At 38.4% G+C, this 24,020-nt stretch overlaps 1 protein-coding gene across 2 annotated transcripts in view; it reads right to left on the bottom strand.

Annotated features, from left to right (window-relative positions):
* Positions 1 to 7,205: 7,205 nt before the first annotated feature.
* wrn (WRN RecQ like helicase) overlaps positions 7,206 to 24,020 on the bottom strand; it is a 38,743-nt gene continuing 21,928 nt past the window's right edge. Inside the window, exons 24-35 of one of the 2 annotated variants that reach the window (XM_053644799.1) lie at positions 23,087 to 23,181; positions 22,232 to 22,298; positions 22,000 to 22,067; positions 20,342 to 20,420; positions 19,994 to 20,106; positions 18,767 to 18,881; positions 18,494 to 18,622; positions 17,421 to 17,583; positions 17,126 to 17,286; positions 13,841 to 13,972; positions 12,268 to 12,411; positions 7,206 to 7,448 (exon numbers count right to left, since the gene is read on the bottom strand). In XM_053644799.1, coding sequence (XP_053500774.1) covers positions 7,335 to 7,448; positions 12,268 to 12,411; positions 13,841 to 13,972; positions 17,126 to 17,286; positions 17,421 to 17,583; positions 18,494 to 18,622; positions 18,767 to 18,881; positions 19,994 to 20,106; positions 20,342 to 20,420; positions 22,000 to 22,067; positions 22,232 to 22,298; positions 23,087 to 23,181 — 1,380 coding nt within the window. In that variant the 3' untranslated portion in view covers positions 7,206 to 7,334. The remainder of the gene's footprint in view (positions 7,449 to 12,267; positions 12,412 to 13,840; positions 13,973 to 17,125; positions 17,287 to 17,420; positions 17,584 to 18,493; positions 18,623 to 18,766; positions 18,882 to 19,993; positions 20,107 to 20,341; positions 20,421 to 21,999; positions 22,068 to 22,231; positions 22,299 to 23,086; positions 23,182 to 24,020) is intronic. The other variant, XM_053644800.1, reaches the window with a different exon arrangement.

The following is a 24,020-nucleotide window of genomic DNA, read 5'->3' as shown; positions in this document are numbered from 1 at the left end:
GTCAGGAGTCCGCAGATCACGCATAGCAAGCGCATTGTAACGGAGGTTTTGGCGCAGGGAATGGACGCAGGTGGCACAAGGGAAGGGCACTTTAAGCCGACTGAGTTCACTCGGAGTGCACACTTGGTGCTACTGGAGAGGGCGGAGTTGCCCAATGAGAAAATCTGAGCCTTGCGTGAGAGGATTTTCCTCTTCACATTCTCCAGTCAATTGTGGCATCATTTATCACCGAATTTGCATTAACATTACAGCAATTCATTACAGCAAGCTGACATTTAAAATACAATAGATATAAAAACACACCCTTCACACCCCTGATAAAAATGACAGGTTTCTGTCGTGTAAAATATTAAACCAAGATAAAGCATGTTAGAACATTTTCTACCTTTATTGTGAAATTTTAACCTATAGCCTAAATTAAAGTGAATAATAATAATAATAATAATAATAATAATAATAATAATAATAGAGGGAAAAGGACAATAAACAGGTTGCATAAGTGTGCACACCCCTAAATTAAGATTTAGTTGAAGCACCTTTAGATCTTATCACAGCATTCAATATTTTTTTGGTAAGAGTCAGCCAGTTTGGGACATCTTGAATAAGCAATATTTTGCCATTCTTCCTTGCAAAAGCATTCTACCACTGTCAGATTGGCTGGGCATCTCCTGTGCACAGTCCTCTTCAGGTCACCCCACATATTTTTGATTGAATTCAGATTTGGACTCTGGCAAGGCCATTCCAAAAATTTGATCTTGTTTTGGTGAAGCCATTCATTTGTTAATCTGGAGGTTTGCTTTGGGTCATTGTCATGCTGAAAGGTGAAAGACTTAAGGTTTTGTGACAAAACTGACTGGTATTTGGAGCTATTCATTATTCCCTCCATCCTGATTAAAGCCCCAGTTCAAGCTGAAGAAAAGCAGTCCCAAAGTATGATGCTGCCATCCCCATGCTTCATCCTGGGGATGGTGTCCTTTTGGTGATGTGCTGTGTTTTTATTGTGCCAAACATATATTTTAGTACTATGGCCTAAAAGTTCAACTTTGGTCTCACCGTACCACATTATTCCACACGGCTTGGGTAATTTATTTTGTGTTGTTAAAAATGCTTCTGTTTTGCCACCCTACCCCATAGCCCAGACGTATGAAGAATTCAGGAGATTGTTGTCACATGTAGGGAGCAACCAGTGCCTGCCAGAAATTGCTGCAATTCTTTTAATGTTGCTGCAAGCCTCTTGGCAGCGTCCCTGACCAGTATTCTCCTGGTCTCCTCATCAATTTTAGAAGGACGTCCTGTTCTTAGTAATGTCACTTTCCACTTGTTTATTGTCTTTACAGTGTTCCATGGTAATTCTATCCATCTATTTTCTGTGGGGGACCCTGGGGCCTATCCCAGGGAACTCAGAGCACAATGTGGGGGACAGCTTGGATGGTGTGGATGGACATTCACACAATATGGGCAATTTGGAAATGCCAATCAGCCTACAACGCATGTCTTTGGACTGGGGGAGGAAACAGCAGTACCTGGAGGAAATCCCTGAAGCATGCAAACTCCATGCACACAGGGCAAAGGTGGGATTTAAACCCCCAACCCTAGTGGTGTGAACCTGCTAAGGGCAAACCTGCTAAGCACTAAGCCATAGACCCCCCTCCTCCTCCTGATTGATATTTTTCAACAATGAGATTCCGTACCTGACAAGGGTGTGGAGACTTTATATCAAAGGATATCACATATCTCATAATAGATACCTCTAATTTGCCAGTGGATTAGTGATACTCTTACAAGTATTATTCACCCATTTAATAAAACTAGATAAAGTCATTCAATGTTGTTAGGATTAAAATATTTATTTCACTGTAAAGACACACTCAAGAGAAAGACTTTTTCCTAACAACTTTGGTGGAATTGTTTTTTTTGTTTTTGAAATACTTTATGGCGTAAATCTCATAAAATAATTAACATTTTGTGTAATTCCTCTGTAATACTAATCTAATTAGGATTAGGAGTTAACATGTAAAATTTCATGAATGAAGAAATTGTCCAGAAACTGAGAATTTGAATTCTGAATGGAGAAAAAAATGGTGTTGAAAATCCAGTGTGGTTTAATATGTTGACACTCTAGTTAATGTGGTTTATAAACTGTATAAAATGTATATTATGATGGAAACAAAATTTTCAGGGATAAATGGTGGTGTGTTTGTGACGTGAGCGAAGCTTAAGTCTTCTTCATAGTCGAGACTTCAAAGTATCAAAGAATGCTGTGGTTTAAGAGTAATTTCTACTAGCTTAGAAAAGGATATTTACTAGAAAATTCTAGAAAAGTCTTAATGTTGACCCTAAACTAACCCTAACCATAACCCCATAGTTCATGTTACACCCCCCATAATACCTCCACAATTTCACATTATATGGACATCTGGCAGGATATTTTATACTAAAGAGAGTTTTTATTTTAAAAACTAAGAGCAAAAAAAAAAAAAAAGCATTTTGGATACTAAGGTTTAGCATAATGTAGCTACAGTAATACACAAGTCAATGGATATTCTCCACAAAGCTGTTTTAATACTGCACACTGACTGTCTGTATTGCTTGTGGTAACAGAAACAGTGGCATAGTGTGTAGGAAATACTGGAACTGACTACCTAGATGCCCTAACTAGAGTCAGCCCCTTAAGGGGCCTGGACTAAAAACCTTGCATTATCAAGAGGCCACTGAGTCTACTGTACCGAGTCTTTCTGTGCATCGAAAACTGGACATTTGTGGAACTCCCTGGGTTGAAATGGTATTAGTGCAATTAAAAAAATGCTTTCCTCTGGGTTCTGATTCTCATCTGAAACACATTATTCCAGAAACTGTTTTATCATGGTTTTTTAAATATATATATATATTTTTAAATAGAGATTAAGATTATAAACACATGAGTGTACCTTTAACTTCATTTATTGACATTCATTGTGCTGAAATGAAGAGCAGGTGATATGGTAAAGACAACAATAAGCATTTTGTTGTTAAAGATTATTATCAGATCCGGTGTTAACTTTTAGGCCCATTGTCCCAATCCTGCATGAAAGGAATTCTCAGTAATATGAGTAATCCGAGTGGTACTCATACTCAAACCAGAACAACACAATAATTGTGAGAAATGCATTTGTCATGCCAGGGTGGCATCTGATAGTAAGTGAGAACTCCAGTTGGCACTTTTATCCAATTTCAAAGGATGTTTGGGAACATCAGGTAAAGAGTTCAACATTCATTTGATACTCCATTGCAGGGTTTCTCAAACTTTTTGTAGTGACTCATTTAACTGTAAAATAAATTCCACAGGAAATTGACTTTCTGTTTCACAGGGGTATAAATATGAGGTAACATAAGCCAAATTCCCAAATTATTTGGATAGGCCAAATTATTTCCACCATCAGGGCAATAATTAAGAAGTTCCAGTCAACTGGAAATGTTATGAATCAACCTGGAATTGGATGTGTGTCTATATCGTCTCAAAGCACTGTGAAGAGGATGGTTCGAGTGGCCAAAAAATCTCCAAGTATCACAGCTGGAGAATTGCAGAAGTTAATTGTGTCTTGGGGTCAGAAAGTCTCCAAAACTACAATCCGAAGTCACCTACATCATCACAAGTTGTTTAGAAGGGTTTCAAGAAAAAAGCCTCTACTCTCATCCAAAAACAAACTCGAGCATCTTCAGTTTGCCAGACACTACTGGAACGTCAAAAGGGATCGGGTTCTGTGGTCAGATGAAACCAAAATAGAGCTTTTTGACAATAAACGCTAGAGGTGGTTTTGGCACACACAGAGAGGTGGCCATATGGAAAAGTTCCTCATGCCCACGGTTAAATATGGTGGTGGCTCTTTAATGTTTTGGGGCTGTATTTCTGCCAGAGGACCTGGACATTTTGTTATGATACCTGGCATCATGGACTCTATCAAATACCAACAGATATTAAATGAAACGCTGACTGCTTCTGCCAGAAAGCTTCAAATGGGCCGTGGTCGGAACTTCCAGCAGGACAATGATCCAAAACATACATCAAAATCAACACAAAAATAAATAATTTACTGACCACAAAATCAGTGTCCTTCCATAACCATCTCAGTCCCCTGACTTGACACCTGTAGAAAACCTGTGGGGTGAACTGAAGAGGAGAGTCCACCAGCATGGAAATCGAAATGTGACGGATCTGGAGAGATTCTGTATGGAGGAACGGTCTCAGATCCCTTGCCATGTATTCTCCAACCTCATCAGGCATTATAGGAGAAAACTCAGAGCTGTTATCTTAGCAAAAGGAGGCAGCATAAAGTATTGACTAAAAGGGTGCCAATAATTGTTGCATACCTATATTTAACAAAGATATTTTTTATATATATATAAACCTGTGTTTGCAATTGTTTGATATCCAAGTTTAAACAATAAAGACAAATTTTCACAGCGTTCTTTGCTCATATTTACCAAGCGTACCAATAGTAGTGGAGGTCACTGTAAATGTTGCTCGTATGAAGTAAGCAATGACACACTTACCTGTCTGTTTTCATTAAAAATAACTTTATTTTAAAACCATACCACTGTAGTCATGTAACAGCACTATCAAATAGCTTCATTGCTGTTGCGATTAACATATTCATGGATTGAAAACACTGCTTGTTTTATATTGCAGGATTTTTTTCTGCTGTAGCAAAGTGTATGATGCAGCAGTATTAAAGATTCACCTTGGGCTGCTGTAAAGGAAGCTAATGTGGTGGTTCCTGGCAGGGAAGAAGACTCACCATAAATCATAATGCTAATTACTTACTGTATTACTTAATTCTCTTGCAAAATTAGTATTAATTATTTTATATTCAAATCAACTTCTTAAGAATACAATCCTCTCACTTGAAACCATGTCTTCGAAAATTCATCACAGAACTGCATCAGTATAAATCCAATGAATGTATTCATTACATGAGAATCAAATTACAATAACAAGTCTAGTCTCTGCTGTTTGTCCCAGCAGGCGTTCGTGTGGTTTTTGTTGGGGTTTTTTTTTTTTTTTGCCTGTACAGTACAACAGAGTGGGCACTGATTCCAAACACAATATCTCACACCCGTAGCACCAACACATGCTTAGTTGAATCTCACCACAGCCTTTAACCTCACCCTATGACACTGCATGTCCTGGGCCAGAGTATGACCACAAGCGCCTGTGTCCTGGGCAGCTGGGAGTGGCAGTGGCGCCTGCCGTCCACCTGCTCCTGAAGCAGTCTTTCAGTCTCGAAGCATACTGGCACATCTGACCTGAGGGCGTGTGACATGACAGAAACAGCTGTGTGGGATTCCCCAGACACGACAACATCATTTCCTCAAGGCCTCCACAGTGAAACACTGCTAATGATGGATTTCCACTTTCCCTAGTCCACTGGGTTCTCAAATGTTCACAGTCAGGGACCCCTTTAACTGTGGAAAAAAAATCCCCTCAGTACAGAATGTTATTTTATGACGTATTCAGCCTTAGTTATGTAGCCTTAGAGCTTTTTGTCCCTGAACTTTTCATTGATCTTTAGGAAGCAATGGATCCAGAGATTTTACCGGGAACACTGAGAAAGAGGTGGGAATACACCCTGGATGAGACATTATTTACATATGCTTTGAGTTATTATGGTTTGGATTAAATCAATGAAAACACAACAATAACTATAATTTTGAAGAGAGTTCTGATTTCCACCACTGTAACAAAATAAAAAGCAGCAGACCTTCTGGCTATGCTTTACAAATCCCCAGGGGTCCCCAGATGCCACTATGAAAACCACTGCACTAGTCCAGTATAGGCAGAATTACTGGCTGGAATTTTCTTCAATGAATAGCAATGTGCAAGCCTGGGTACTCGTATAATAATATTATTTTTTGATAAAAGCTTATTAGCTTTGTCTGGGTTATAATTTCATGAGATGTGAGAATGCATAAAAAACTGGGATTACAGATGCTGGTCATGGCAATATCAATAAGCTAAAAAGAATTAGGTTGAAAAAAAAATGCTTGATTGCATTAGAGAAGCAGTCAAGCTTCACTTAGGTCTGGAGAAGCATTCATTTCAATAATCAGCGGCTATTTAATGAGATGGATCAATGCACAGCATGGAAAACTTGTAAAGCGTAAAACAACACCAAAGTTAACCATATTAAAAGTTAGTTAATTGAATCTATGTTTGGGTATGCTGCCAATACTACTCCACTGCAATTTTATACACCTCCTTTCTCATTGTTGATCCAAAGGCTTTCCTATAAATTATGCATTACAGGCAAACTCCTTTTTTATCAACAGTGGCCAGGATGCAATGACCAGAGACACCCAAATGCCGGCTTGATTTAGAGAAACCACACAACTTAAGCCACAGCTTCACCAGTTTTTGTAAAAACATGCAAAGTTCAATAGATCCATCATTCGATCTGCTTTGAACCCCAGTGCATCGTTGCACATTAGGTTAAGCCACTATCTTTGACTAGTAATCCAAGGTCAACTTAATCTGAAAAGACAGCAGGGTAGTCAGGAGAGCTTTACCTCAAGCAGGATTAACCCTGTACACAGGAACTATTTCTATTCAGTGTGCAGCTCTGTACTTTACAGGTCTTACTGCTTGGTCTGAATGAAGTATCATCTCCTAAATGCTTTTTATTCTAAACAGTGGAATCAAATACCTACAAAAATGTCTATGCTTACTACCAATAAAATAGGGATGTAAAAAAATAATGTTTCGAATAGGTAAATCTATAAGAAGTTTTATATATATATATATATATATATATATATATATATATATATATATATATATATATATACACACATACATACATACATACATACATACATACATACATACATACATACATACATACACACACACATACATACATGCATACACACACACACACATACATACATGCATACGTACATACACACACAACAGCTGCATTGATTTGCAAGCCGAGAAACCTGTCAAAAATTGCAGCTTGTCATGTTAGCGAAAATGGAAAGTTTCCATAAACTACTCTGTCCAGAGTATATGTTTGAGTCATATCGGTGCTGAACCAAATCGTATTGGATCAGCAGTGAACTGAGGTATATGGAATCGTTACTTATTTAACTTTCAACAAGTATATATTATTATAATTTTAAATACATCTTACTGTCTAAGACGCAGATTCACACTCCTACGATAAAAAAAATAGACAAATAAAATCAATTTATTTAGGAAAATATCAAAAGATTGTTTTCAAAAGTGCATTTCTTCAGGCAAAAAATCTCAAATTATTTCTGAAAAACTATATACACGTGTAGCGTTTTACTGAAAGTCACATGAAGAGTCCTTTCTTCTTTTTGTTTTTTTTTGATGCAGCAGCATTAAGAGAGTCAGTCGGTGGTTCTGGCCAGTCAGGCAGCTTCCTCTTTGGCGCCTGGCTTTCGGTCTGTGGGAACAAGAGATCATATTAAAGCATTCTTTCTACGCCCCCCCCCCCTTTTTTTAAACTAAAGTAGTACTATTCATTTCAATTCTATAATGAAATGACACAAGTTAAAGCAAAGAGAGGGTAAACGAAATAAATTTTATTTCTACGCTCAATACATTGACTAAGATATATAGATAGATATTTAACATGCTCATATATTGGGTTTTTCCCTTTTTGTGTGTCTTTTTGCTTTCTTAAAAAAACCACTAATCATGAGCAGAAAAAGTTTGGTCATAAAGAACTAACACTGGAATTTTATATATCATACTACACTGTAAATTAAACATTGTCCTAACAGGAATCAGATGGGGGGAAAAAAAGCACTCTGTTGTACATCACCACAATAACGTATGCGGTCTGACCCCACGGCCCATCCATAGGCAGTTGCAGCGTAAACAATAAAGCACAGACATCACTGTTGAGACACTAAAGCTAGTTTTAGACTTTAAAGATTATTGCTTGTTGCAGTGTATAATATGATCCAAATAAAATCTAGCCTGAGTACTGTAATATGTCTGATAATACGTGCGCTTCATGTCAGATCACACAATGGAGATCCTCTAATGATAGCTCTACGCTGTAAAGAAATGACTATGCTCTGTGCACATCATCAGTCAGCGTGATACGGGTTTGTACAGAAAACAGGGACTCATATAGAAACATTGTTCAAAATGAGCTTGAGGTAATAAAGATTTTGTGTAATCCAGTGCCGCCCCCTCCTATTGTTATCTTTCACATGGGTGTCATAGCAGCGCTCACACTCAGATTTAAGTGTAAAATTGTGACACTGCCTAAACTTGTTTGTGGCTGTCTTTGGTTGCAATGCCACTCATGATCTTATCATGCTTTCTAAGACCATAGATTTCAAGTGATGACTAAAGAATTCATTTTACAATGTCTATAACAGAAAAAATAAATCCAGCAATAATAAAAATATACAAGTGTAAATCCAGCTTTAGTGATACTTCACAATGTATGTACTCTGGCCAAAATAAAAAAACATGGGTCACATTTATTCACACCAAGCTATTCCCATTACGACATGCTCAATAATTAAGCTTCTTTTACAAGTGCGCTCTATTAAAAATTAATAAAACGGTCCATGATTTCCTACCAAATCATACTGTACTGAGGAAAAAAACATCCACTATAACCATCCAGCCATTGTGATCCCTGCATTTCAAAATCATTGTGAATTGTGACTCATTTTTTGTTGCTAAACGTGTGAAAATATGGCAATTTTTTTTTTTTTTTAACATTAACATGCTAAACACAAACAGTAATGGGTGGAAAAATTTAGTTCTCTCCCTTGGAAGTGTTTAAATAAAATACATGATGTAACGTGAACAACAAATCACACAGATGTTATCCTACAAATGATCATATAAATTGTTTTTTTAGAACAATGATATTAGCACAGTGTGTTCCTTCTGGTTGTCCACCCCCTCCACTCCCCAAATTCCTCCACCCAGTTTGTTCATTTGCCAATTCCCACCCACCAGCCAGCTCTCCCCGATCATAAGACAGCTACCAACAGGAGAGGGTGAAGGCTAACTGCATCTTTTCGAAATTCTGCTTGAGCTGCAGCACAGGACAGCGTAACACACTTGGGGGAAAGTGCTATCTGCCTTCTTCCGCATACAAGAGCTCATAGAGTGTCACTCTGATTGACATCAGAGACAGAATATTCTCCACGCACCCAGAGACCTTGTAAAATTTTACATTGGAATCTCCCAAAATCTTTTAAAATGATCAGAATTGGTAACAGCTTTTTCTTCAAATTGTTTTGTTGTGTTTCATTTATTTAAATTTTTTTGTATTTTGTCATTTAAGTGACAGTAGTAACGTGCACAGAATGTCCCATTAATGAACAACGTAAAAAGGTCATTTTGATTTCCGCTTCCTTGCTGTTTCCCAAAACAGCAGCAGTGAAAATATTATTATTATTAAAAAATATGCAATTCAACCAAAATGGCTCGAGTTCTCTTGGTAAGTGTTTTACCCCATGTTTTACATGCATAATTTAACTTATATACTTAAATTAAAACTACCATCGCTTTACAATCAAACATCATTTCAAGTAAACCACTTATTTATCTGTTTCTATGCATTTCATAGTTTTCAGGCCCTTTTTCTCTCTCTCCTTAATGGTGGGAGCCTTAATCTTAATGACATCACCAGCGTCGCTCCAGACAGGATGCAGCAGATTGAGGAGTTTATCTATTTAGAAACGAACCCTAATGCTCACATATTGATCCATAGATTTGTGTCAATGCAGCACAAAAGAACTTTGATGAATGGCCTCTAAAACCTGCTTATATCACCATAAATGTCCATGTCGAGATATAATGTGGCTAGTTAGGAACATTTTTGAATAATAATAGATGCTGTTTGTGCTGGCATGAGAATGGTTGTAATGAGTAGTGACAAATATTCGGTTTTAATCTTAGTTTATTATGTTAATATTTGTTATTTTGCAAATATATAACATGAAATGCTAAATACCAAATCAACAGCTAATATTCAAATGAAAAAATAGGTGCCATTCTCCAGTTGTAGTATTTTATAGCTTACTGTGCCTTTCAGCAAGAAATAAGAGAACAGGAAGAAGCAACACAAAGAAAGCTCACACTTTTGTCCTATGACAATACCTCTACTTTTTATGTCCAGCAACGAGCTCTGGACTAGACAGGAAATTTACAGCAGGAGGGGATGAAACCCCAGATGTGGCGATTGAGTCTGTTCGCGTGAGTGTATGTGAGGGCAGGCAGGGGTCAGACAGAAGCTAAGCCGCACCCCCTGAGCTAAGCTACACCACTGCACTCATCTTGTTAGAGGTGGCTGTGACGGCCCAATCGATCCTGTCGCGTGTCATTAGCCTCGGGGCAGAGGTCAGGTCCCAGAGGCCACTGTCGCAAATAAACAAAGCACTTCACGCTGCACGCCCATTAGACCTACATGAGCTCAACTGCTGTTTTGTATTCACATACCTGTTTTAAATCTGCCCTTTAGAGGACAGAACACAGAAAAGGTCACTGAAACCATGAAACCAACACCAAAACCAAAGGAGCAGAGCTTATAATTAGATCTCTTAGCTACAGCAGAGACTCCGGTTTAGATTCCACTCTATGCAAGTCTTTGCAAGTCTGAATTTGCACTGACATGCAACACAAGAAAATGGTGCCTCAGACTACACTTAGTCACTCAGCAATGCTGTAAGCTCAAAGGCGGCTTTGTACACAATGGAATAGGCATGTGATAGCCTTTGGATGTCATGAGAGGTGGCACAACCTGCTACACAAAGGAGTCTGACTTTTTATTGTGGCCATTAATGACTTTGTAAAAGAAAAAAGTCCTTTAGGGCGCTTTCACACCTATTCGTCCGTTCGGAGAGTCCTAATCAGAGTGAAATTGACACATTTGGTTGGTCTGCTATTTGATTTGGTTTTTCTCTCACACTGCACAAAATTAAAGTATCCTGAAAAATATTGGCTGAGGCGTATGTAGGGCTGAAAATGTCTTCGTAAAACACCTTCGTTCATTGGTTAGAAATACAGTGATGGAAAAATGCAAACAAAACAAACCAAAAGTGGACGGAAGTCATGGAAATTATCTAAGCATGGGAAACACTGCCCTAACACTAAATAAATGACCAGATATTTATTTCAGCAGCTAATTATCATTATGTGTACTGCATCCAGCTTTTATTTTCTCTTTTTGCTTGTCGGTGTAAATATTCAGAACGCGTCACATTTCTACACCGCTACAGCTGTCTTTCGGTTCAGTTTGCGGCTCGGTTTAGCAGCTTATGCCTACAAAATAAATAAATAAATAAAATCGTTGAGTTCACTTTCCGGAGGAACTCAAATCAGGGTTAAATCACTTTGACACTGCAATCAAACTATGCCAGAGTTCCTGAACTGAGACTAAATTGATAAGATGCTCATGGATCACTTGAGTGTGATTGGTATGTTCTCACCTGCTCAAGTGAACCACACAAAGGTTTGATTCAAATGGACTAAATGTTGCCTATGTGAAAAATTCCAGGGAACCAATAAAATCCATGGCCACTCTCTAATTAGTTTAATAAGCATTTTATATGTATGTATACAGTCAAGTATGCATAATGCATGGGGGTACCATCCCACGTATAAAATTCTTTGCCAGAATTCCCCCCTCGCCGATATAAAGTGGGCGGGGCTAATCGCTGGCAACGCTGACATAGTCACAGTCACAAGACTGCGCTTTGACCCTCCTAAACCACCTTTCTTAAAACTGCAGCAATTTTCCAGCCATTAAAAGCTAAACTGGTAACATATAGGCTTCTGTGATTATCCTATTATTCAAATTTATCAGAGAATTATCACTCTATAATTTGGTAGGTGTGTACTTGTAGAGTCAAACACTGCAAAGTTCTTCCTGCTTGTCCCACTGGGTACTATTTCTGTTTGAGTGGTGTGGGCAGGCTGGGAGATGAAGGAATGTCAATCAAACTGATTATAATATTAGGCCACACCCAGGCAAACCTTAGACACCTCTGATCAGCTAATCAGTTTTTGGGGAATGTCAACAGTCAACTATAAATCTTTAAATAATTTTAGCTTTGTATACTACCAGATAGAAGGTTCTTTTAATCCTGAAATTATTCACATACACAATTTCTTACAAAAATTGTAACTCTTTTGTGGCCGATACTGAGCTTTGTGCTTGCAAAAAGTATAATAGTGTTATGTTGAGGTAAAATAATAACTAAGGTTTAGTGTATTTTAAGGTATACCTTGACTGGTGAATCACTAAACAGGTCCTGAGTGTCTCTGTCCAGGCTCTCCAGGTTCCATGAAGCCAGTTCAATTCCACTCCTTTTAGATGGCCTGGCATCTTCTACATTACAGTGAGCAACACTGCTGGTCGGCCCTGCATCCTAAACACAGTGTGTAAGAGAAACTGCTTTACTATAGCCCACTTTGGTGTTTGTAAACAAAAATCTCTTTTTTTAAGCAACCTGGTTGCAAAAAGAGCCGAGTAGTTGCAAGCTAATGCTATTTGGTTAAAATCTGAATCTATTAAGAATTTTATTTAGGAGTCAGACTGACATTAGTTAAAATGTTTTCCACTTATTACTATGGATAAGCACTAAAATACAGGGAGTGCTCTTCAGCTACGCTAGAAGGTTAGTGGTAGCTCAATTGACGTTGGACTACTGATCGGAAGGTCGTGAGGTCAAATCCCAGCACTACCATGCTTCCACTGTTGGGCCCTTGAGCAAGGCCCTTAACCCTCAGTTGTATAAATGAGATAAATGTAAGTCGCTCTGGATAAGGGCATCTGCCAAATGTCATAAATGTAAATGTAAGGTTCTTATGGCTAAGTGCCCAGTCAGGGGGTAAATAATGATAAGCAGTGGTGTAGCCTGCAATGGCTGGAAATATATACATATCATATATCATGTATGCTAGAAAGAAACTGAAGGCGTAAAGTCTCTTGACGCGTATAACTTTGTTGTTTGTGGGCATGTACAAGACATAATGTTTTACGATTACAACATCGGAAACAAAGCTCAACAAAGCTAGCTAGCTAAACATTCTAAACATAGCTAATATCCATTATAAGCAACATCTCAGTTAAACCGTTACCTAGCTAAATGACCTAGCAATGATAAATAGCTTGTTTCCTGATGTAGATATTAGGCAAGCTATGTAGGTTTGCTAAAGCAATATAAATTAGGCATGTTCGCTAACGAGCAAGTTAAGCCTGTTAAATTCTTAGTTGTTAGCTGGCTACTTTTCTGAGACTAAACAGGTGCTGGAAAGATCACCAGTTAACAATCTTAATTGCCTGCAACCACAATCATCTACTGTTGGCTTGGAAAGGTGTCTGATTGGATAGAATGTGGTAAAACAAATGTGTTTATGAACGCTTTTCCTATTCGGCAACAAGGAGGTGCAGTCAAAGTCACAATGAAGTCTCATTCATGGGTCTACACAGCTCAGAACTCCACATGGTTCTGATTTTTTGGCAAAATCGCTCAATGATATAAATGTTATGTATGGTATGTATAGGATGTATGTATGTTATTTACATACCACTGTATATACTAAATGTTACACCAAAAATAAAAAACATATATAAATGGGAATACTAAAATGGGAAAAGTGAAATTTTATGATAGATATCTTAAAATAACAGATTTTGTCAGAAACTTTCAAGCTCCAAAATTTTAGGTTTGTAAACAAGAATATCGTTAATTTATTTGCTTTAAAATGCCAATAGCTGAATGAGTGCACAAATTAGTGACTGATGGAATGAATGAATGGCAAGAAGAAAACAACAAATGAAGGAAAGGATGATACCTCAGGCATGGGAAGTTCACTAAAGAGTTCATCATCACTCATGTCCATATTGTCCTGCTCTGGCTCCAGCTGGTGTGTTCGAAGCCCTGAAGTGACTGCTTTAGCAACACCATCTGCCTGGACAAGCTTTTCCTGAGTGAAATAAGAGAAGAATTATTTCTGTTACTTTCATTTTAAAACCCGGTAGAATTCATTATTTATGATTTGAGTCATAGAGTCACTATTTATACACTCATGAGAAAAAATAGCTACTCCCAATGGAATTTTTCTTAAATGTATACATTTATTATTTTTTTTTTTTTTTTTACATATTTGAACAAGCAAACATTTGATAACAGTGCCTACTAATAAAGGTGATGCACTCTATCAAATGACACATAAAATTGACATTTTGTAGTAATTTTCACAATTTAAATTACGAAAAAAAAACCCAAATCAGTCAAATGGAAATAGTAAGTACACACCTACATTTATCACACCTTTAAATCCATAAAATTAGAATTAGGTGTTCAAGATTGGGTGCCAGTGATTAGGACCTGCTTAGGGAGTGCGGGTGGAACCTGTCTTATTTATATCTCTCTCATATCTAGTGTCTGGTGTTCCCTTTGTAATTGAGGTGTGTGGTGTCATCATGCCAAGATCTAAAGAGTCCTATAAGGCCTTCAGAAAAAATTTTTTTTGGATGCCTATGAATCTGGCAAGGGATTTAAAAATAAATCTCCAAATGATTTGAAATACATCGTTCCACTGTAAGGAAAATAATATATAAATGGTGCAGATTTCAAATGATTTCAAATTTGTCCAGGACTGGCCATCCCAGCCAATTCAGCCCAAGAGCAGATCGACTGATGCAAAAAGAAGTCTCCAAGAAGCCCCAAATTTCATCACAGGATCTGCTAGTAAGTCAATCAGAAAGAGACTGTACAAATTTGACCTGCGTGCGAGGCGTGCCAGGAAAAAGCCTTTGCAAGACTACAGTTTATCAATGAGCATATAGACAAAGACCAGGCCTTTTGGAATAATGTGCTCTGGACAGAGTAATCAAAGATAGAGTTGTTGGGCCACAGTAACAACAGACATGTTTGGCACAGACCAAAGACAGCTTTTCAGAAGAAGCACCTCATACCAACTGTGAAGCACGGTGGTGGAAATGTTATGGTTTGGGGTTGCTTCGCTGCCTCAGGGACTGGACAGCTTGCATTCATTGATTCAACTATGAATTCTGCATCATATCAAAGATTGTTTGAAGATAATATGAGGCCATCTGTCTGGAAGTTGAAGTTGAACCGAGAGTGGACCTTTCAGCAGGATAATGATCCTAAGCTCACTAGCAAATCCACAAAGGAATGGCTCAAAATGAAATGGAGGGTTATGGAATGGCCTAGTCAAAGCCTGGATTTGAATCCCATTGAAATCTTGTGGGAGGATTTGAAACCGGCAGTACATGCAAGAAAACCCACAATCATCTAGCAACTGAAAGAATGTTGCATGGAAGAGTGGCCAAAAATTCCAGCAAGCCTGGTGGACAATTATACAAAACGCCTACAAGAAGTTATTTCTGCTAAAAGGGGTAATTCTAGCTTCTGAGGCAAAAGGTGTACTTATTTTTTCCACAGAAAAATATCACATCTATTGATATTCCTGTTCAATAAATGACTGAAAAAGCTAACTTTACCTTTTTCTTTTTTCAAAAAAAGGTTTTGTTCAAATATATCAGCTTTATTAATAGGCACTGTTTTAAAGAGGATCAAATGTTTGCTTGTCCAAATATGCGCAAAAAAACAATTTCCATTGGGTGTACTTATTTTTTCACATGACTGTAGATTGTATAAAGAGGAAATTTGGTTTGTCAAAAATGATTGCACCACATGAGCATTTCATTCCAAACCACAACTTTTTTTTTGGTTGTTGTTTTGGTGCTATGAACACTCCCGGCACCTTTATGGAAAACAGGTCTGCAGTAATCTGAGCAAGAGGACTGAGCAGATGTCAGACCCCGCCTTTTCTACCCCTCCTCTCTCTTAATGAAGGTTTTAAGAGGTAACAACATTTAGAGGTAACAAGAGCTCAAAGACACAGTATTCTTAAAGCACGGTGCACACAAGACATTTCCTGCAAGAACGCATTGGGGCCAATGGGGCAAAAAGGCTTTTTGCTCTAAAGTTTGCATTTAAACAGCACAGCTATAGAAATCTGGGTACGTTCAATCAACATATGTTGGTCACATTCTGCCAGAGTTGTAATATAAGTGACCTCAGACGTAATGAAGCATATTGGGATGGAATAGCTGAAGTGACAAGATCCTAGCAGGCATAAAGGAAAAAAAATAAAAGAAAACAGGATTCTACAACAAATTCCCTAATATATTTGTTGGTTTGTGGTTGTTTTTTCCCTCATAGACAACAAGAATAGTACGAAAACAGCAAGGCAAAGGTCTGGAGTGACTGCTACTCAATAATAACCGGCTCAACCATATTTTACTGACCAAAAACACCATAGTCCCGCCTTTTTTTCTATTCTATTAGCTCACAAGAAAGAGGTTCGCAAATTCACAGGTCAAAGTTCACCTACATGTAGTGAAAGTAATCGTTTTTTTCACTCCCCACATCTTTTCCTTTAGTTTTAGGCTTTTCTCCCGGGAGAGTTTTATTACCTGCTTTTGCTAAATAAGTAGAAAAGCATACTTTACAGGTCTCCCGTATCACCGTAGCAAGGGGGTTGGGGGGAGCTACGGGTAGACCGTAGATGTTGGCACCTCTGGAATAGTGAATTCTTTACTTTTGCACTGGAGCCACAAAGCTAAAAAAGTAAGGGAAGTTTATAGGCTAATTTAGCACTACGCTTCACAACTACATGTCTAAATAATCTTACCTCAAAACACATCGCTTTACTCAGTAATGCTATTCCTAAATAAACCTCTATTAAAGATACAAAATACAAATCAAACTGGAACTACATTAAAGTTATATGGAACTATATCAGAGGAAGAAGGGATACAATTTTAAAATGGCTGCTACTACTGTTTTCTGCTAAAAAGCCTTGTCCTTTTGTCCAAGCAATGTCTTTTTGTAATCTGAAGGCCTTACTCCTTGAGGTGAAAGAGGCACAGGACACTAAGCAGATAGCACTTTGCTGCCCTCTGCTGGTGACTCTTCATATGGACAGATTGGATTCTGACATTGTGTGCTACAAAAACAATCCAACGCCTTGTTAACATGCTTAATTAGTAAATGTTTCTGGACCCAGTGAGCTGTTAACTTGATTAGCACTGGCACCAGCACTAACCTGAGGCTCTATCCAGGTGATCTGGTGCTGTTCCGATGGCAGGTTAATGGGCTGCGGCTTTGGAAAGCCTTCATCCTGTAGCTTAGCAACGCACAGCCTGAGGAGAAAAGTGCTGATGTCCTCTGGCACCACAGCACGAATATTCTTAAAGTCACTGAGATCTGATAGACAGCCAGAAATGAAAGAGGAAGGACTTTTAATGTTCACACCAAAATCTGCACAAAACATATATTTACACTATATGACTGTATGATTTATGGTATAACAGACATTTTCTAAACGTAAGCATTGTTACTTGAGCTGAGAGGAGGAGAGGCGAGGATGCGCGTGATGTTGTTGAATAGAGACGAAGACAGGCCGGCACGCTCGGTGTCCAGTGTCCGGCTGGCCTTCTGAGCCTGTAGTAGATGCGACTCAACCACTGCCAAGGGCAAGCTACGAGCATCAGCTACTTGTTTCTGCACATACACACAAACAGAGCAGATTAAACCTCAGCACAAATGCGCAAGGATTCAAATTGACCTGTCAGCCATGCTGCGGTTTCACACACGGAAATGAATAGTAAAGACATTAGAATAGTAAAGATTTAAGTTGTCAGATGGTTACCAATTATCGAAAAATAAATAAATAAAAATCAGCGAGCAGTCCTTACAGAAGCACAAAAGGTTCAACAACAAACAAAAAACAAAAAGGTCTTCATGTAATGCATGTTATATCCTTTCTCAGGATGATTCGATATGTCTTCCTACTCCCTAAATTAATGCACTACACAGAGAATCCATAGTAATTACACTTCTAAACAATGTAAGACAGGCCGTGCTGGTTGACTTGCAGAAATGAAAACAAGGGAAAAACAAGATTTCTCCAGAATTTCAGATTTTAAAACCGAATTTAAAAAAAACACGTCTTCACTACGGTGCTAATCCATTTCATTTTCTTCTGTATTCCGTTCGGTTTTGTTCTGGCATGCTATCCATCCTCTGCCATTGTGTTTTGGTCCTTTGTCTTCTCGTCTTCATTTATTTTGTTCTATGTAACATGCCCTTATTCTGATGCAACCATTATTTCTGCTTTTCCATGGATATATTAAAGCGACCCTTACTTTGAGAAAGGCTACTAAGCCATAAACTTTCCAGCATGTAAAATTCTTTTTTTTTTTAAATTAAAATATCAGTCTGTAACCATTAAAATAAATAAATACAAACTCTGAAAAACATGAACAACTAAATTCCAGTATTATTTCTGCATCACACTACTGTACATGACATTGATTTGTTACTAAAAATATCCTGATTAGCTTTTTTTTTTAAGCACTCAAAAGTAGGCTAGGATTAAATCAACACAGTTTGTCCATAATCTGCACCCTACCATGCTTTTGCCATCAATCTGGAAAAGTCTGTAAGTTATGGCCACACTGTCAGACAGAGACACTGCTGAGGCTTTTCCTGTCAGTGTACTGTGTGTCTCTTCAGCGCAGGAAGCAGAAGTCACGGCCTCCTATAAACACAAACGACAGCAGGTTCATATGCGCACATACACAATGTCACCAGTTTATTTCACACAACCACACTCGCACACAGACTGGAATATCACATAAATATATATTTTATAGATATAAATAAGGCTTGCAGTGATGTTCACCTGCAGCCCGTGTGTCTGGCAGAAGTCTGTGATGGTCTGGAGTAGAGGAGCTAACATGGCTGCTTTAGCCTCAGACACGCCGTCCACCAGCTTCAGCTTGGCTACTGAGCAGGGCCTGACACACACACACACACACAATGAAAAAACATCACCATGCAATTAACTAACTCGTTCCAATCATGTGGCAGCAGCGCAGTTCATATTTCTTGACACACATCTGGCCACTTTCATACCAACCGTGCATTGTTTGAGTGCCACAGCCTATCACAGCCCACAGTATGGTTGCTGACCACGTACATGACCACAATTTACTCCTCTTATAAAGGCTACTTCCAGAATGATTATTCGCCATGTCTCAAAGCACAAGTTGTCTCAAACTGATTCCATGAACATGACAATGATTTTAGTGTACATTCCATCACCTTCCCAGTATCCTGATCTGAATCCAATAGAGCACCTTCATGATAGAACAGGCAGCTGACAAATCTGAAGGAATCATGTGATGTAATGTCAACATGAACCAGAATCTCAAAAGAAGTGTTTCCAAAACCTTGTAGAACCCATGCCATAAAGAACTGAGGCTGTCCTGAGGTCCTATCCAGTAGCAGTATGGTATCCTAATAAAGAGCGTGGTGAGTGCACAAGGCCGTACACATTTCTACTAGGGATGCTCCGATCAGGACTTCTGCAGCCGATACTGATTACAGATTACTTGTCATCATGATCGCCCGTTCCTGATCGTTCAAGCTTGATATAAGTGATCTGTAAGCTTTCTGTTCAACAGTCAGTGTTAACCCTTTTTTTTTTCCCCCAGATAAAGTAATACCACAGATGTTGCCTTAGTTATATTATTTATAGCAATGTTGTAGATTGTTGTTTTAATTGAGAATCAAATACATAAGCACAATAAATATTACTTTTACAATGAACATTTTAATAGGCCTTTTGATAGGAATTTTTCATTGTTTCTTGAGACCTCAGAATAATTCCACGCTGGTGATGACATGCCTGCAGCGCTAAAGTGTAACGTCGTCCTATATTTTACGTCATCAAATTGTGATCGGTTCGTGAGACCGGCCAAATTTAGAGACTACTGATCGAGTCAAAGAATGTGATTACCGATTGCCGGCTGATCGATCGGAGCATCCCTAATTTCTATCTCTGTAAGCATATTGTGTGAGATTCAAATATCATCTCGAGTTTCTCTTTAACATCATTTCCCTATACCTTAACTTGGCCAGGTCCAGGAGGATTTTGTTGGTGGCCAGTATGGCAGGAGGGATGTCCTTCATGCTGGCTAGCTTCTGCCTCTCAGCTACCAGCTTGCTGTACAGCTCGGCCTGAAATGGATCACAACATACAGAGAGACAGAATGAACAGAGATGATCCATTTCCTCTATTTCAGGAAGGCGATTTACAGTCATTTTGGTGCTATGTAGTAAAAATATCCCATCTGTCCTATTCATTAAAATTCTAGGTACTATACAACACATGATTTGGGCTATAAAACATGACTCCAAGGTCTAACAAAATGAACAGGTCATGTTTTGCTAAATAAAACTGACAGAACAGTACCTGTAACTCTGTTTCTCTGGCAGAGACTGCTGGAGGCTGAGGCGTGGCTTTGGGAGCAGGTGACAAACCAGGATCTGACCTGAGTGGCAGCAATAACATTAACTTTTGTACAACTAATTCAAAAGTCAATATTAAAACTTGTGCTAGTTTCATGATTAATTGGTTAATTCGAATTACTGCTTTAACACGATTTTCCAAATGTTCTAATCGAGATTGTAACTGAAATTTTTTTTAAAAATTTGTATAAATGCAATGCAGTTTTCAACCAATAATATAAATAATATATAATAATAAGTTTATTTTACATAGCGCCTTTTTCAAAACCAAGGTAATTTTATACAATAAAATATTATAAGCATAAAAACAGAGAAAAAAATCAAATACAATCTAGACTGGGGGTAAAGCTAAAAAAGTGGAAGTGAGGATTTACTGAGGGTACAGAACCTATGTTACATGGGTAGATTTTTTAGTGCGTGTCAGTAACCAGGCTGCTGAATTATTCCCCATACCCTAGCTTATTCAGGGAATGTGATGGAAGAGCAATAAACAGAGAAGTGCAGTAATGAAAGCATGGACCAGGGTTTTAGCAACACAAACGCTAAAGGTACTATGGTAGTGAGCAATATTACGGAGAGGAAAGAAGGCAGGTTTGGTGATAGATGAAATATGAGAATTAAAGTACAGTGATGAGTCCAAAGTTTTGAACTGTATCAGATTGAAATATGTGCTACTCCCAAACTCTGCCAAGAAAATCAGGTAGTGCATCGCTGAGGAATGAGCTCATAGCAAAGAAAGGTGGAAATATCACCTCAGAGACATGGAACTGGTAGAAACAAGTTCATGTAAAATAGAACGCTGCATTCGACTTGCCTCGTAAATGGTAATTCGCTGGTCGAAAAGACGTCATTTTCGACCTCGGTAGGTTCAACAGACGAAGTGGAAAAAAATTAACACTTCCGTGTGCATCTTTTATTAAGAAGTTAACCAGCTAAGTGTGATGAGTTATGCATATTTCCCTCCTCAAACAGCGACCTGTATTGTCAGTGCTTTAGATTTAACAGGCTGTTAAATATATAGATTTAACAATATGTCTGTACATTCACTAATCTAAAGCAAAGACTTGTATTGCCTGGAGGCTGGGAATTATTACAAGTTACAAGTCAAGTCGAATGCAGCATTAGCTGAAACATTTTCTAGCACTGTTCCATATGACAGGAAGAGAAATTATTGATGAAGTGGCATTTCATATCGCAAAAGACATGGTGGTTCAAAAATAGCAACAGCACCATCAATGGCAGATAATGCAAACCATGGTTCTTTTACATATCCTTTATTTAAATATATTTTATTTAAATATCCTTCATTTACATATCAGACATTTAAAGATCCTTCATATAAATATCCTTAACTCACAAGAAGCACTGTTTGCACTAGTTGTTATAGATGGTGCTGTTACTATTTTTCACATCTATATTTTAAGTCCAATTATAATAGAATTAAATTGTTATTTTTCGATTGCATCATGCAAGATTAAAAAAAATCCTAATCGCGGCATACATTTTGAAAAATAAAATCAAATAAATAAACCTTACTGACTGACCATAATGCAAATGTTAATAATAACCTTACAAATGTTTCGCCACATAAATTCACTATACCTATAATGTGATGCTCGGTCATTCGTGACCACGGCACTGGAGGCCACCTGAGACCTGAAATTTGTTCTCTGTAATATACAGAGGAAGTGTAATGATGATTAGGAACATGTAATGACGATTAGGAACACAAACACTTCTCTACATTGTGTGCATTTTAAACAGAAATCTGGGTTTGCAATAGTAAAATACACGAGCCAGTAGGGATGAACCGCTTCTGCTGATCAACACTAACCTGAGTAGTGCTTCGTAAAACTTGGTCTTGAACACCAACCACAACGGGTGTTGTATCTTGTTTTCTCCTTAAGACAAATACCAAGAACATAAACACATACAGATGCTCTCTTGTGTTGCGATAATAAAGAGCGTTGCATTTTAAACAGACCAACTTAAAAACTAAAACTAGACCAGTCTTTACAGACACCCCTTAATTGAACATATTAAACACATTTAACCCGTATTGCACTAGTAAGAAAGAAGGAAATCCTGGAGTAACAGCTGGATTCCTTTTTAAAAGCACTTGACAAGACTATGAGGAAACCAACCATGTCAAGAAGTATTACAGGGTTCCCACACAACTTCAATAATGCCACATCCCTCAACTCAATTTCATGTCTACATGCATGCTTTGATGTCTCATTTAGTGGCATATGGTTTTTTTCACATTCACCACTTCCTTCAGATGTTATCAGAGTCAAGTTAAATAAGGCCTAATAGAGAAACACTCAGTGAACTTTCCAGAGCATGAGTGAATGAATCAGAGTGTGACTGAATGGGTCAATGAATCGGTGCAAGTAAATGAGTGAATAATAAGAGTAATAAGTGAATCAGCGAATGCATGAGAGCAAAGCAAGAAGGACTGAACACATCAGAGCACGAGGTAAGGAGAGAGCAAAGAAGAGTGCAAGTGGATGAACGAACAAGTCATAGCTCGAGGGTAAGACTGAGTGAAGTCAGAGTGTGACAGGAAGGAGGAGGAGTGCGTGTGGTTGAGAAAGGAAACCGAGAATATGCAGGGTTTAATGTCAGACAGTGACAGATAGCGAGTGGGTGATACAGTAAACTTTGTCAGGTTGCTATTTACACTTACTTTGGCACACAAACTCTTTGACACAGATCTCTGTTAGGTTGAAGAAGGAGGGTTCTGTGTTTCTCATTCTGGGCTTTGCTTAACCATGTCCTGCCCTGTAATCATAATGTAACATGTTGTATTACCATATTTATGACCTCAACCACCCTATAATAAATTGGATCAGATGTTCTGCAAATACTACAAATATACACTCACCAAGCACTTTATTAGGAACACCTGTACACTTACTCATGTCATGCAATTATCTAATCAGCCAATCGCGTCGCAGCAGTGCAATGTATAAAATCATACAGATACAGGCCAGCAGCTTCGGGTAATGTTCACATCAACCATTAGAATGGGCGAAAAAAATTACTGATTTTGACCGTGGCATGATTGTTGGTACTAGATGGGTTAGTTTGGTACTAGATGGGTTTGAGTATTTCTATAACTGCTGATCTCGGGAGATTTTCACACATAATCGTCTCTAGAGTTCGCTCAGAATGGTACAATAAAGAAAAAACATCCAGTAAGCTGCAGTTCTGTGAACGGAAATGGCTTGTTTATGAGAGAGGTCAACAGAGAATGGTCAGACTGGATCGAGCTGATAGAAAGGCTACAGTAACTTGGATAATCACTCTGTACAACTGTGGTGAGTAGAAAAGCATCTCAGAATGCACAAAACGTCAAACCCTGAGGCGGATGGGCGGCAACAACAGAAGACCATGTCGGGTTCCACTTCTGTCAGCCAACAGAAAGCTGAGGCTTCAGAAGGCAGAGGCTCTCCAAAACTGGACAGCTGAAGACTGGAAAAACATGGCCTGGTGTGAGAAATCTCGATTTCTCCTGGGGCACACAGATGGTAGGGTCAGAATTTGGAGCGAACACCATGAATCCATGGATACAACCTGCCTTGTAGCAGCAGTCCAGGCTGGTGGAGGTAGCTTAAATG

The sequence above is a fragment of the Ictalurus furcatus genome, chromosome 16 (assembly GCF_023375685.1).
Source record: "Ictalurus furcatus strain D&B chromosome 16, Billie_1.0, whole genome shotgun sequence".
Lineage (NCBI taxonomy): Eukaryota > Metazoa > Chordata > Actinopteri > Siluriformes > Ictaluridae > Ictalurus > Ictalurus furcatus.
This window is presented reverse-complemented; position numbering and strand designations above follow the sequence as displayed.